Genomic DNA, 16,409 nt, shown 5'->3' with positions numbered 1-16,409 from the left:
GACCCATTTCCTTTAAAAAGGAAGGAGGAAGAAACAGTCATCTAATTCTTTATTTGTAAGGCCAGAGTCATGCATTTGCCTCTGTTTAAAAGAATTTGCCTTCTATCATTCTCTTATCTTTAAATGTCAGATGGCCAAGCATGTACAATTTCAGGTGATGCGTAACATTTTATAGAACAGAGAAGTCAAACAACAAACCACGCCTTTACTAAAGAAAATAGTCATGTTAGTTCTCGTTCAGCCAGTTTGCAAGTCGGATTTATGAGAAGACTAATGGCACAAAGAAACAAAACTAACTTTTAAAACCTGCACTGGAAGTTGAAGGCTGTGTTACCTTGAAGGTAACGCCTGGCCTCTAAAATGCTTCCTTGCAGATTACAACTCTGATCTTGACAGAATCAGAGAGGAGTCCCTGTCCTTCAAACATGGGCCAGAACGACCCTTACGATGGCTTACGTGAGCTCCAAGCGTCACGGCAATGCAGGAGGCTGCACATGAGAAGTTCCTGCCAAAGCTCTGATCAAAGAATTGTTCACTGGCAACTAAGAGAGCTCCTGCAAGCCAAAGCGGTCTGTCCCTGCATTCGAGGCCCGTAAGTGTCTGCAGCAAGTATTTTGCACAGCCCTATCCACCTCCACAATGAATAATACTAATGACTATAGGTTGCTTTATTTTAAGAAAGTGACAAGCCATGAAAAAAGGCAAACAATTCCTTAAACTGGCCGCTCATACACAGCAAGGGGAAGCTGCAAAAGTTGTGACTAACCAAATTGGAGATGCTGACTATTCAACCTAAGAGTTTTCTTATAAAACTGGAGCTTAGTTTTGAAGACAACTTTGGTAACCAAAGGATGTGCTCTTCCAGCAGCAGAGGGATCTGTTGCACAAAATGTCTATTTCAGCTTCTCATCCCCTTCAGAGACACTTGCCATGCACGCTCCCCCGTTTTTGTACGCTACTGTAGTGTTCCCTTGCCTTCCTCTCCCCTCCAAAAGCACTACCCCCTGCAATTCCACATCTTCATTATGCCACACATTAAAAGAGACTACAGGCCCTGAGCGCAAAAACAACAGGAGATAAATGGCCCAACAGCATTTGAGAGGGAAAAAAATAATAATAATAAAAAAAAAAATAAAAAAAAAAATCAAACCATACAGATGAAGAGAGGCACTGACCATTTATCCATTAAGTAGGTTCAATCTGTAACACTAAACAGTTTTAAGCTTTCAGCATGCTTATAGAATAGAGGGAATGCTGTACTTTGCAAGATTTTCTTCATTATTCCAACAGCAAAACCATCAATATTTTATCGCACTTATTTGTCCCAGCCAATCATACAACACTCCCTCTCCCTCTCATGCCCTGTATTATTAAAGCAGGAAGCAGGTTTAATCTGCATTTTTAGGCTGCTTAACACCTGTTTTATTATAAATTAAGAATTTAACTCTTTTGGGCAAAACCTCTGGCAACCACAGGAAGCTTCTGAAATTTGATAACAGGATATCTTCCAATCAGAAATGCTGTTTTTAACATGCAAAATTAACATTCATGTTTAATTATTAAACAATGGCCACTACTGCTGCATGTATTTCACCGCAAAGCTTTTTGTGTGCCAGAACTGTAAAAAAAACAGGAACAGAACCGACACATGGCAACTGCCTGCAGCAGTATGAACTGCAGCGAATCCAAAGCACACAAACGGTAGCACCAGGGGAAGGAGGGCAGTGCGCAAGGGCACATGTGGCCTTGGCCATTTCTCAGTATCCCCAAGAAATCTATTTCACATTTTCAATAAAAGCATCCAAAGGATAAACGCTTACACCTGTGAGATATTGCCTCACAAAATTTAGTTTGTTCTTATTCTAACTATATAACAATTCGTAACTAAACCAGTTCAGCCCTTCTGTCTCAAATGCTTCCATGAAAATATTTTTCAAGTTTTATTTCCCTAAAAGTCACCATAACCATAGCTCTAAGAAGATGAAACAGTATTGATCTTTTTTTTTTGAATCCTAAATTATTTCAAAACAAATTATCTTCATAAAATTGTCTAGGTCACTCACTGATCTAACTGTGACTTAAGAAAAATCCATTAGTATGTCCAATTCATCATTTTGGAAATGCAATACACTAGAACAGTTAACTAGCAGCATTTTAATATGTTTGGGGGATGTGGAAAGGCAATAATTACCCCCCCGCCAAATTAAGTATTTTAACATGGTGTTTTGTCACAGTGTAATATTTTATTGCTCTAACTTTATATTCCACAGTGGAAGATTTATGTATATGTTCCTTCGACCAGTAAGCCTGCTGGAGCCATAAAAGCTCCCTACAGATTTTTTTTTTTTAGTCTAATAATATATTCATGTTTTCGGCAGATTCTCAATATTGGAAATTCTTCTGCCCAAACATCATTTTTATTACCAAGTTCCTCTTGACATTACTTTTATGAGATTAATGGTAGAAAACATTAAGTCACATTTCATATTTCTGTTCTTGGGCAAGCCGAAATGAGATAGGTTAACCAAAAGCATGCTTTAAGCTACAGTTTAGTGTGTATGGTTGAATACATCTGAGGCATTCAAGTATCTGCAAGGAAGTAAGTTCCTGCCCTCTAATACAGGAAATACTACAGTATCAGCAGGCAGGCAAGAGCGTGACCTCTGGAAGTGAGATCTCCTCCCCCACCAATAATTGATAGAAATGTCTATTAACTATTAAGCATTTTTAAAGATCATCATAACCTGAAACCAAATCACATTCACCCCATCCTTCAGTAAAACAAAAGTCTTTTTATCCCAACCTACAAAACACTTTAAAAGTCATTTATTAATAAAGGGTAACAAAATAGCATTTTAAAGAAAATATTCTTGAGCAATTGCCATAAAGTAAAAGGAGAAGAAACAGAGTTTAGACATATGGCTATACAGGATACATGCAAGTCTCTAGCCCACTGAAAAAGGCTCATGAATTGCAACTTTCAGACAGTCAACGTGGAGCCTGAGTCAGCTCTGCACCTGCTGCTCTGTGGCAGTATTGAACTGGATCACGTCCAAGACAGTTGCAAAGAGACTCTAGAACAATTTGGAATGCAATTAAATTTAAAGGGTTAGTTTTGTGTCTCTGAAAAAACATGCAACTCTTGCAATTTCTACTTACCTAATTAAACAGGTAACTAAGAATAATTTGTACATTATCTTATATGTTAATGAGAGGAGAAAGAGGAGACAAACAGAGCCTTCATAGCAGCTCCAGGTTCCCAGAACAAAGGCATTTATATCCAAAGCTTTTAGGTTTAGGCCTTGTGGCCAGAGTTTGTAAGGAAATCTAAGTTAAAAATGTGACTGTTCCTGTATATGAACTCCTTTGAAAAGCCTTTCTTTAAATCCATCATCATTGTTATCTCTCACATGCATTTCCAAATACTGAAATCGGAAAATGAAGTGTCCGGTAACCATCAGCCACATGAAAGTCTTCTAGATGCTCTGCTCAGCAATGCGGTAGTTACAAAAGTGAGGTTATAAGATCATGATGCATATTTAAATCATTCCAAAAGAAAACATTTGCACGCATTTATTAAGCTAACGGGTATCCTGGTAAAAAGGGTAATACAGAATAATCTAGTAAACTGACTATTTGATAGCAAGCCAATTTGGTTTTGCAAGGTAAATAAAGGAGCTTGGGAGTGTACACAATTAAACTTCAAAGGAACAAACTGGGGACTCAGTACTGTGCAAGGTGCAAGCTGCAAGAGATTTCTTGTTTGTCTCAAACTTGACAACACGCAGTGCACAGACTACCCTAAGCTTGACACACCTGGTTCCTCTTCCTAGACTGCCAGTTCCCAAAATGTAATGCATGTTGTTTTAAAAACAGCTGGGGATGCCATGAGACACATACAATATGTACATGCAGCCTAAGTAAGATTCAAACTGTACTTTACTTTCTGAGCTCACCTGTGCCTAACTCGTACTGTTTATTAAGATATACAGCACTTAAGATTTCCATAGGCTGTTTTGAGGTAAGTTCAGCTATATCCATTTAACAGTGACAGTACAAAGCTGCTTAGTGGGTGTATGTATGGACAGATTATTTGCAGCTAAGACTAACGTCACATGAGTTTTGTTCTTACACCTTGTTAGCCAGTGAGGTCTGGCTTTTTTTTTTTTTTTTTTTTTTTGTTAACCTAACCATTTTAAAACTTGTTCAAATTGAAGACTTGCCTAGTTTTTTTTATTTCTGTGATTAAATCCATTCCATTTCACATGCTGGGGAGAGAGACATGCAGACATGTGACATGGTGAAGACAAGGGAACTACATGAAGATGAACACTTCACTGAAATCATGGTTTGGAAACCTTACAAAGGGAAGCAAATCAGAAGTTACTACTCAGATGCTGCTGGAGAGTTGACACACAAAGATCATCTCAAATAAGGGGAACTGCTGACACCGTCCCCTTTCGCTAGCAGCATGTCGGCTAGCATAGCATAGCCCACAGACAATCCTGTGCAATTCTGAGATCAATGTGGATCAAAAGTCAATCAAGCTGAGTTGCATTTGAATTTTTCTAGTTACCACTCCTCTGAACGGCATATTCTTGAAACAGAAATCCCATATATGGGCTCAGCAGGCTGTTAATAGAAGCAGGACTAAACAAGTTCATGGGAAACTCATCTAAGAGTTAGGCATCCTTAGAAGCAATGGGCAGCAAAAGCACTAGCTAGATTTTGGTCTAGCCATCTAAGCTGAATTTTCCTGTTTCTATTAAGTGACCAAGTGTAGTGACCAGGGAGATAAATGAAAAAGAACATTGAGGATGCCAGCAAATGGAGAAATAAAGAAACCTTTTCTTGCTCCGATAGCAATCCTTCTGAAGTCATTTTTCAACAAATTTAAACAAATGGATTTTATGGTTCACCAAGAATGCAAGAAACTCATTTCTCCACTAAGACTCTAGTTTCAAGGATGCCATTTTAAGCCGACACAGAAGTGCAGGCTGTTGCTGGAGAGAGACACAACCACCCTCCTCCACCCTGCTCATAGCTCCTTCCCCTTCCTTTGCTCTGGCCTTGGGGCTCCTTCAACCACGCACTGAGCTAGACCAGGCACCTTCATCGCAGCAGCACTTCAAACTGCTCCTCTCCAGCAGAGGCAGGCCCCCAGGCTGGCTCGCTGCATGGCTGCACGGGTGCCAGGGCCAGCACAGAGCCAGAAGATAGCAAAGCTCTTTCAAAGGCAGCCCTGACTTACAGCTCCCTGAAACAACTGCAAAACTGCAGTCCAGGCATTTCATCAGTACAACAGTTAAAGGCTGCACCTTTGACAGGTGCCACAAAGCACCAAGCTCTAGAAAAATCTCAACTTTTCAGCATCAATCTAACTCTGAAGAAAGGAAATGTAAATTGGGAGAATTCTGGCATTTCTGCAGTGTATTTGTTACCTTCGGTACTCTCAGGTATCTCCTTAGGCTCCAAGGCTTTCTTTGCCAGTGATATTGCTCATTCACACATTTGCAATTTTTATGCAATATCAAACAAAGCTCCCACCAGAAAGTTGCCTTTTAAAATAACACTTTAAGTTGGACTACAGTACTAGTGATGAGCAGAGAAGCAGAAAAGCCATGCTCTGTTGGTTCAGCTGGGAGGGGTCACTCCCCCCCACCAAGCTTTCAATTCTGATTAGTTGCCAGGGAACGTCCATCTTATTAATCAGCACTGCAAAATAAATCTGGAAATTAAATGCAGCAGCTGCACATAATAAGACCTACATTCACATTCAAGTTTGGCTGAGACCATACTCAACTTCTGAAGCATGTGAAAATAAACATTCCAAATTTTCAATAATAAGTGACGTATCTGTAACTGCTCCACACAGATTACATCTGTTCTCAAAACTTTTTTTTTTTTTTTTAAAGGGGCTTCATAAGTGTGCTTTTATAAAAGGCTAGCTTCACTTTCAAGTGCTATCAATTTTAATTCAATGGCTTATTGCACTCTAGAAGATTATGCTGCTTTGAGTTCAAGATATATGGAGTTAACATCAAATGCAGTTAAATCAAGCTTCAAAGTTGGCAAAACCTGCCCTTGAACATTATAGCTCAGTTTCCTATTATAGCTGTCCACTAGGATGAGTTCAAAGATTTAATCTAATTAGTCTGATAGCATTTCCTTCTGTTAATTTTACACTCATTCACCTAAAAGCCACTAAGGCAAAAATGCAGATTTCGCGCAGTATGTTTTATAGCTTTGTGGATTTTTGCCAACAAATGTCTAGAAACAGCGCACAAATAATTTAAGGATCAAACAAATATATACACACTGCCGGACATCCTCCCCTTTTTAGAAAGCGAATGTCTTGGTCATCAGATACATGTTTTGTGCAGAGGCCCTGCTAGGCGCAGCCAGATCAGTGCCAGGAATTCAGTGAACCTGAGGTCAGGCTGTCAAGGCTCCAGAGAAATGCAGCGATTAAGCGTCTGAGCAGAATACAGTCAGGGAATTAGATAACTGCCATTACAATACCATGGCATCTGTCTCTCCAAAGACCTGAGTTCTCCTCTTTTCATTAAAATTTAAAAAATAGATTCTTACCCAGTTCTCCTCGAAGGTTAACTAGTTCTTGAGATAACTCCTTATGCTGTTTTAGTGCTTCCTCCCTCTGTAGAGAGAAAACAAACAAACAAACCCAAAACATTTAGTTACTAGTGTTGTGAATAGAGCACCTTCCACCAATTAACTTGCATGTGTTCTGTAGGAAAACAAGAGGCAGGAGTGAGGAGCCAAGATATGAATCATTTAGGATAACAGTTCTGCTGTTACAAAATACACAGATGTTCATCTGTTGTTAAGGAAGTTATACTTTAAAACAAAGAATACTTTTTTTCCAGGATAACACTGTAATTAAAATCCTACTCTGCAGCAATTAATTACATATTTTCTGATGAGTGTGGCAACCTAAACCTACAGGACATATCAACTGACACCTGTCAAGGGCACCAAAGTATGGTAAATGTGAAACAGGCATGCATTAAATATTTATCTTAAGCTTACTTCACAAAATGTAAACACAAAATGAAAAACTTTGCTAAAAGCTCAATCTTCCATGAAGCAAAGGCACAGCCCAGTTCAAAGTTGAAAGCAACTCACCCCCTGCTCACAATTTTTAAATTTTAAGCTGGATGTTGGTTCCTATACTAGAAAGAATTACAACAAATCGGAGTTAAAGCCAAGCAGAAAGCCCAAGCCCCCCTTCGCCTGGAAGCAGGCAGCGGCGGCCGCAGCCGAGCTGGGGCAGGAGGCTCTCGGGGCACCTTGGCCCGTACCCCACCCCGGGAGAGGCAGGACAGGCCACAGAAACACGCCGCTGCTGCAGGAGAGCGGCTCCACAGCCCCAGGTGCACCTCGGCGACAGGCCCCTCGGTGCCGCAGCCGCTGCCAGGGCCTGCGTAGCGCTGCGGAGATGACAAGGTCCCAGCTTCCCGGGCAGGAGCCGCTTGCTGCCGGGGCGCTTTCACCTTGCTGGCGATCAGCTCCTGCCTGGCTCCCTGGCGCTGGTGTGGAAAAGCGCTACAAAACAAACACTGATTACCCTTGCTGCAGCACACTGAGAATAGAGGCACAGTTTGCTACTAGAGCAGCCCATTTTCCAGCTTCTGGAGCCCCCCGCTCTGCCCCCCGCGCACATACGAAGTGCACAGGTGGCAGCACCACAACCCAAACTGCTCCGGCTACAAATAAGGCACCGGTGGGAAGAGCTCCACTGGACCTTGCCTCAGCCGTGCCTCACGCCCGCAGGTTACCGTACTTCCGCGCTGATCGCTCCCAACAGCGGCAGATACTGCAGCTTCTGCAATTGGCACAAGCAGCCAGCGATTACTTAAAGCCACAGCCCTTCATTTATGAAAACCAAGCCCCAGACGTTAGGCTGATTGATTTCCACCCGCTCAAGTAGCAGCCAGGACAGTAAAGGCAACACTGCCCTGATCTGCAGATAATGGAGTTTATTTTTAGCTGTTTAAAGCTTGCTTTACCCAGCTTTCACACTTAATTTTTTGATGCAAAAATAAGTGACAGGAGGCCTGAGCTGAATGGAAGAGCCCCAGACACACGCCACAGGCAACTTCACTGCTGTGAATACCCAAGCTTGCACTTGTAGCTCGCTACTTGCCTTGTTTCTAATGCGTAAAAGCAAAAGCATACCAAACAAAAACCAAACACTGACCCAAAACCACTCAGATTTTTTCAGTAGCTACTACACAATCCACTATGGTAGCACAGGTTGCACACCAGCAGGGCACCCCTGGAGAAAACCTTCACGGCTGGCTCCCCAGAGGAAAACCCACCTTTATGGCGGGTTCCTTGTCCGCCCCGGTCCCTGCAGACTGACCCGAGGCTGGTGCTGGCACCTGATCACCTGCTTAAGAGCACCCTGTCCTGGAGGTGGGGAGTACTTGCTCCACAAGCACCGAGAAAATAAGCACTAAAACACACCGTTCTGAGGGAAAGGAAGAGGCAGTGAGCACCAAGAGCTTTGGTGACCACCCACCTTTAGCTTTAGGTGTACCACTACACAGCTGAAATACAAAGATCTGATTAACTTGCTTTCAGGCTGTCAACTTGTGGTGGTGGTGGATCAATAGCTCATGCTACATTTAAACAGGGACTTAGCATTTCTTCTTGAACTTGCTGTATGGCTAAAAATCAAGTTTTATAAAAGACTAATCAAAATGCATAATGCTATACATCCTCATTTGATGCAAGCGATAGGAAATTATTCTGTAGTTAAAGAGGCTAGTTAGAAGACAGGACCATTCCTTTACTAGAAATATTTGTATATTTGACCCTGTAGACCTTAAAAGGCCTACTTTTAATCCCTACGGTTTAAACAGTCTTAGCACTCATTTGGACACTGACACCCTTGAAGGGATATTAAGTAGTTGTGTCATAGCTTTATAGTAAGCACTTAGAAATTTTTTTTTTACAATGCTAGCTGGGCTAAGATTGAAAGCTATCCCTTATCTACCACAGTCGAGCCTCAGGAGAGCATAGAGTTCAGTTATTCAGAAGAGTCACCCTTCTTTTCCCCATCTCCCTGGTCGGAAAGGAGAGATGAGTCATCCTGCTCAACATCAGTGCCCACTACAGACACAGCACTGATGACAATGTGAATACTGCAGTGAGTTATTTGAGCTGCATCCTATTGCACTGTGTACACAACCAAGTAGTGAATTTTTAAAGGAAGTTAACTATAATAATACTTCTATTTTCACATCTCAGGTGCCTGATGGGATTTTCCAAGGCTTTTTCAGCAGCTTTGTCCATTACTAAATTAGCATACAAACACACTTAGCAAATTATTTTTAGGATTTTTTTCTTCCCTTATCTTTACTTTTTAGTTTGGATATTCATTCCCTATTCTAATTCTCAAAAAAGTCATCCTTCAACCTGATTTGTTCCAGCCCACCTAATCAGTCAGTAAAACATCTCTGATTTTCCCCCCTCAACCTCTACTGAACATTTTGCTTAGTGTTTCCACAAGGCCTGCAACACAGTCCACAGAACATTTTATATTTATTTTTAAGCAAAACTGTTTGATGAGAAAAGAGCATATTAGATCAGGATATACTGAGGACTGACCAGAGACTAAAAACCCAGCATATATAGGGTATTGCTGCTCTACTGCCCCCCCCTTTTTAAATGCTTTTTGCTTTGTGCTGCTCTTAACCCTTTTTGCTTTTTATTGGTGCTGTTTAATCCCATGCCTCTGCCTCCAATCATGAAAGGACCTATTCAAAAGAAAGCAGCTAGCCATAAAGGCTGTCAGCCTCCAATAGGAAGAATAAATTGGTCAGATAGCTGCTTAAGCAGCCATATTAAATAGCCAGACTGACCAAATCTTGCAGTTAATTTAGCATTATTTTGTCTAGATTCTGAGAGAAGTGAAGTTCTAGATGTGAGGGTCTCCTCAATAAAACTTTCAAGTTTTCAAGACCTGAAATCTAAGTGCAATGAAATACCAGAGACCACTTGAATAATCCAGTAAGCATCACTTTCAATATTTCTTTTAAAAGACTTGTATGCACATGCTCTGGATTGGAATATCAAACTACCTTCTAGTCCATGCTTTAGATCAAAACTGGAAATTGAAAGAGCAGACTCAAGAAGCAGCACACAAGAAAGAGCAATTTTGGCAGTGTTCATTTCTCCAGATATATTTGGCAGTAAAAGAAAGCCTATTTTAGTGGGATGATCCTTGCTTAGTTGTTGAGGGCTCGAGGAAGACATTTATACCAGGTTACAGCTATTTCTGGCACAATTTATGAGTTTATGGCAAACAAGATCATATAGGATGATTAGGTACCCATTTTTCTTATATCAAAAGAATCTATTGTAGTAGCACAAGAAACTGAGTAGAGCTTTAGCCAAAACATTCCTCCAACCATAAATTTGGAAGCTGTAGGCTTACTACTATAAGAACAGAGTTTGGGGATAAAAGCGTCACAACAGACAGTTCTGTTAAGGAGCACCTGTGCTATCAGATGCTACAAAACAGTTTTTAGTGCAAAGCAGGAGACTTGGAGATTTCTTGTTATGTTTATGCTTTTTGAAAATTTGACAAGAAACTCCAGGGTGATGTGTGTCCAATAACAAGGACATTTGGGAAGGTGAATTATGTCCCATTACAACTTGATGGCAACATGAAAGCAGAGGAAAAGAGGTCCAAAGCAAGGAGGGGTGGAGAAGACAGCTTCAGGATCACAAAGACGACAAAGTCAGGAATGGAATAAATTAGAAAATTTTGCATTCATGTTTGTATTACAGTTACATGGGCAAGTTAATAGGCTTAAAAGCATGTTTTTCCTGGCAACAAGCTATTTTTGCTGTAGCTTGAAATTTAAGCAGACCCAGCCTAGTGTCATTTTAGGGTGAAGACACATCAATGGCTGAACAGTTTCCATCACACTGCTTTAGAAGTGGGAAGCTCTACAAAAGTCCAAGTTCCAGAAAGAACAGAAAGGTATTTACACCACACACATAAGCAGCCAACCTTCCCGGACATGTACCTTTAACAAAACTTCACACAAACAAGAGACAAGATACCTCAAAGCACTCAGATTACAAGTAGTTCTCAAGTGGGAATGCACAGGTATTCCTTTAATATCCCACAGCTCCACTACAGACTGCAAATCTGGAGGTAGGCAGTTTAAGGGCAAACTGCCCCAGCAACTTGTGAGCTTATTTCCTTGTGACAAAGTGAGACTAGCCAGATTAATGGTTTCGGGTTTCTCAGCACAGCCAGGCTGCTAGCCAGGTGACATAGCCCTGGTGTGGGAGCTGCACTCCCTGCTCCCAAGCCAATGCTTCAAGAGCCACAGAGGGGCTGTGACTGGCTGAGGAGCCCCATTTGCCTTTTGCAAGTGTTTCCTACATGTTGAGAACTATAAGCCCTTCAGCAGCTATCTAGTGTAACGGCCAAATTCTGGCAGAAACTAGACTTAGAGTATGTGTGCCTAACAAGCTAACACTGGCCATGTGTTAGCAATTATCCACACTCCATAGTTTACATCCCAAACACTTACTCCTTTTGGAAATGAAATATGTACCCTTCTGGAGCTGTGAGAAACAAAGAAAAATCCACAAGAACAAATACTGAAAAACCTTACATTTATGTACCAAAGTATTGGGGTTTTAAAATTAATTTCAAGTAGCTACATGAATATCCATGTGATAAACTATTTGTTACAGTTACCTGGTCTACACTGTGCAGTGTATCACCTCCTCCAGGATTTCTGTAACATTTCAAACCTCTGAGCAAACTTCAAGTAACTGTCATTTATCAAATCCCCTCACTCAAATGATCTGTTTTTCATCCTCAGATTAGTGCTCCCAAATCTTCCTCAGAATTGTGCTCATGTGAAGCCTTTTACTATAAACTGCTACACATTAACAGGTTTAGAACAAGTATTGTGAACTATACTGCTACAGTGAAAACTGCAAAGTATTAGACTATTAGACCCTCCACGTTAAAATGGAACAGACCTAACTGGCTTCTTGCTCCTGAAATATCTCAAGAAATGGGGTTGTGTCATGGGACTTTGCATATACTGGAATGCTCTGCTCTTCAGAGCGGGCTGGGAAGCAGCCCCTGCGAACAGGAGGCAGTGAAAAGCTCCTGTGATGCTATTGCAAAGCACTCCATGGCATGCAGAAACACAGGAAGCCTCGAGTCACAGGCGAAGGATAGCAATTATGCCTGTCACGGGCAGACCTGCAAGGTGGAAACAGCTCTCATCTGGAAGGCTGTAGATCAGCCTTCTAGTTTTATCGCTAATATACTTCATAAACAAATAATTTCAAGAATCAAGACCTATGGGTGAAGAACATTAAGAGTCAAATATAAAACCATTACAGTTTTTGTAAAGAATTATTAGACCACACTGAAATTTCTTCATCAGAATGCTTAAAATAGAAATTCATTAGTGCAGCAAAGGAAGTAAGCACTTCAATGTGTTTTACTGTCATATACAGGGTCAAGTTAACTTTATTCTGGGAAGGGAAAGCCTGATTTTGAAAGCCATTTGCTGTCAATCCACAATCATTTACTCCCAAAAGTCAAACTCAGAGAGAAACACTGAGTATTTTTAAGAAAATAAACAAGGGATATTTGTAAGCAGTTCTATAATGCGAGTGCTCAGACCTTACAAGAGATGGACTCAGTCTGTATGAAAGAACAGATGATCAGTTAACTATTCTTAATATTGGTGCAGTCTCAGTTGTCAACAATTGCCAATACAGGATGCTTTTTTCCTCATTCAAGCAGACATCCTTTTTATGGTTAGTCTTAGAAACTGAAGCCTATTTTATCCCTGCTCTGCACTGCTGATAAAAAGATGAATATGATCATTGGCCACAATGTAGAAACTGAGTCACATCTTTCTACAAACTCCAGAAATTCATGCGTCATCAGCTACACCTTGAAGGTTTTTATGAATAGGTAACAGAAGGGCCACTCATATCTGCTTTGCAGTATTACATTTGCTTTAATTTGATTCTTAAAGTGTTTCTACCAGTTCTTATTTATTCTCTGATGGCAAAGCCCAGTCCTCCAAATTAAATTCAATAATTTAGTTAGAAATCAGCAATTTTAGAAGAAATATTTTTTCTAAACTCATCCCCCTCCCCTTTTAAAACCCTTGAAATATTGTTTCTTTCACATTACTCAGAGGCAAAAGCAAGCTAATGAAATTAGCCAAGGAAGTGGCGCATGTGCGCGCACACACACAAAAAGCTTTATTTCCCCCATGTATATTTTGAGCAGAGGAGAAGACTATTATTGCAATAAGGTGAGAATGCCATTAACCATCTTGAATCAATAAATCCACAGTGAAATGACTGTTCTAAATTACTCCTGATGTTGTTAGTCTAAGTGTTGCCTTTTTATAAGATGAAATAAGTAATCAATTTTCACCTGCCCTTGACATACTACTTTGAAAATAATTCAATCAAGTCTCAGACTACAACAGTTATGCCATTAGCCAAAAGAGACTCACTCCAATTTCTCATGTTTTACTTCTCTCATTTGATAGGTACATTTGTGGAGAATCAAATGTTTATTCCCCGATGGTTACCCTGTGAAGCACTAAAACAGGAATCCTGTTTGGCTGGTTCTCTACGAGTCACCTGATATTCAGCATGGATCTTACCCTTTGGGATCTTTAGGCTTTTACAATCTTTATATGGGATCATATGGAATCTTCACTTTCCCATTCTGAAAAAGTAATGTCCACCTTGAAGCAATAACTTCACAAAGTTAGGAACAGATATAGTAATATGGGCTATTTAACCTCAGTTTTCCATAAGATTCCATCTTCTATTCTATAGATTTTTCTGAACTCTAGTATTAGTTTTCATTTGTCACACAGAATTACTCCCTTCTTCCTTGTACATATTTTGATGTCACAGGCAAGTAAGTTTACCCTATCTGAGCAATCATTTATCTACCTTCTCATTGTTTTCTGAAGATTTTTTTTTTCTTTTTTAATCTCAATTCATCTCAGAGCATAAAACAGCATAAAGTCTCAAACAAGTTACCATGCAGCTTTGGCAAATTACACTGTTATAACTTAGTTCTCATGCCTATGAAATTAGAATTACCTTTATGAAGTTCTTCGAAATGTTAGGATATGAGATCCTATGTTGGAGCAAAACAGTACAGTATTTGTTTTAAGTCATGCTGTTTTAAAGGATGCGCAGAATTTAATCTGAAAAGGCAATACAAATCAGAAGAGGGAAACAAGAAGCAAAGATGTGATTTTAACTAGTCCCTAGCTTTTATTTTGAATTTGTAATAGTTAGATCTAGCTTGCTACTGTCATTAATTCTTCATCTTCTCGGGGTGGGGGCGGGGGAGAAGAACAGGAGAAATAAAGTAGTCATGGGAATCAACGTGTCATGTAAAGCAATACTGATTGTCTGAAATGCCTGTTTCAGAACTGAAGATGTCTTTTCTCCACATACCTTTTACTGAGAGTCCTGTCCTGAAGCCCCTTCTAATTTTCTCTATCCAGAACTTGTTCTGAAGACCCAAGTGCGTGAAGTTTTCAAAAAAGCTAGACAGTTACTTCACCAGAGCCTAGTTCCATAGTAATCAATATCTTAAAGTCTTTTTCTGGATATTACAGCTCACAAAACTCCAATCTGTTGCCAAAAATGAACTATTTTGGTCAATAAGCAGCTATGCGTGACAGAAAACTTGAAAACAATTTGCAGCTTCCTTGCTTTCAAATAGCCACCTGTAAGATGCAAGTTGCCAGAGCCTAGGCTTCCTTCAAAGGGGAAGCTATTGTGTTATTTTTCCTCAGACATTCTCCTTTACTGAACAGAAACACTTAAAATATATATATTTTTTGAATTCCTCAAATTCAAGATGTTCTCTTTTGACTTTTTTTTGGGGGGGGGCGCGGGGGGGGAGGGATCTGAAGAAGCATATAGAAGTGATCGAAACTACACATCTTTATTCTGTCTTGTAAAAAGACATGTCCATAGCACCCAGATTTAAGCTGGAGAAACATTTTTCTGATGAGTATTCTAATGATAACTGCCCAAGTTTGATATTAGATTCTGAAAGATCAAAACTGCAAATTTAACCCAAAGACAGCTCTTCTTAAAAATGGGCTTGCCAATATATTTTGAATTTATATGCAGAAAATATGACTGTTTCAAAACTCTTCCATTCATTAAGAGTTTTTGGTTCTGTGATGCAGTATGTGCTTCTATTCCTTAAGCTGGATACGCTTTCCTCACTTGATAAATATGAAACATTTTCTACTGAATTTAGATGCAGGACAGGGCAAGTTATTCTGACACGTGCTCATGTATTCCAAGATTTAAATAAATAAATAAATATCCTTACTATTCTAGGAAGTTCCCAAGAAAGCTATTATCTTGACTCTTACAGTCATCCACATGTCAGGAAACGCCAGTTACAGTGGCTTATACATTAATGGCTCATTTCTGTTTCCACCTACAAATATTGAAGCCTGTTTCAGCCACACAATTTCTGGTTCATTACTTACATTGCTTCCTGTGCCACATCCAGAATTAATGGTATCCACATATTATCAAGGCTCCATACCCTCTCAAATCACATTCACTCTATGCAGAAAGCTTTTTCAAGATGTCATCATAGTCATTCCCAAATAATACTTGGGCTGTAAATTCCAGTCTTTTTGTAATAACTATACGAAGAGACGGACAACAGTGAAATTCAGTTTCCATTCTTCTCTGTAGCACTGTGTTGGAAGATTTCAGAATGCCGCACAAACTTTTACAGCTCCTTTCTATAGCAGAATCTTTTGAGGGCTCTTGAAAATACTTAATTAAATTTTGTTTATTAAACAAGAAAAACAGAACTGGGTATTAATAATAATTTAACATTTTAATGCCCAAAATATTTTAAAATTGCCTAACTGCTTCTGAACATGGCAATTAAAATTCATGCATTACTTTTAATACGAGGATGAAAAGGTAATATTTGTTAATTCACACTTGCAACAGTCACAAAGCAGTTCAAGTCACTATAGCAATACATTTCTTTTTTGCTTGAAAGCTAAATCTCTCTTAAACAGCTTCAGAAGTTACCAAAGCCATATTTAAACCAAGCTAATATCGTGCCAATAGAACAACAAAAAATCTCTCTACCTCCAAGCATTTAGTAGTTTCAATATCATAATGAATTAGAAGTTCAAATAACACTGTCCAAACGTTCAGCTGGGGAAGAAGGGAACAGCACAGAGGAATTCAGAAGGGGCTGAGCAACTTGCAAATGGAGAAAGGTATAGGCTAGTGCAGTAATTGCAATGGCCTCAATGACACCAGTTGCTCATCTGCTTTTTCAGGATATTATGGAA

General features: G+C 39.8%; 1 protein-coding gene across 6 annotated transcripts in view; it reads right to left on the bottom strand.

The window, feature by feature from the left end:
- Nucleotides 1-16,409, bottom strand: part of MTUS1 (microtubule associated scaffold protein 1) — an 89,080-nt gene that overhangs the window by 14,882 nt on the left and 57,789 nt on the right. For all 6 annotated transcript variants that reach the window (XR_010884425.1, XR_001293558.2, XM_013949529.2 and 3 more), the window contains one exon: nt 6,592-6,658. Coding sequence is in view for 4 of the 6 variants with exons in the window: in XM_013949529.2 (XP_013804983.1) it covers nt 6,592-6,658 (67 nt within the window). In the remaining 2 variants the exon portion in view is untranslated. The remainder of the gene's footprint in view (nt 1-6,591; nt 6,659-16,409) is intronic.

This window comes from Apteryx mantelli, chromosome 5, assembly GCF_036417845.1.
Source record: "Apteryx mantelli isolate bAptMan1 chromosome 5, bAptMan1.hap1, whole genome shotgun sequence".
Lineage (NCBI taxonomy): Eukaryota > Metazoa > Chordata > Aves > Apterygiformes > Apterygidae > Apteryx > Apteryx mantelli.
The sequence above is the reverse complement of the archived record's forward strand: the minus strand, read 5'-3'. Positions and strand labels throughout refer to the sequence as shown.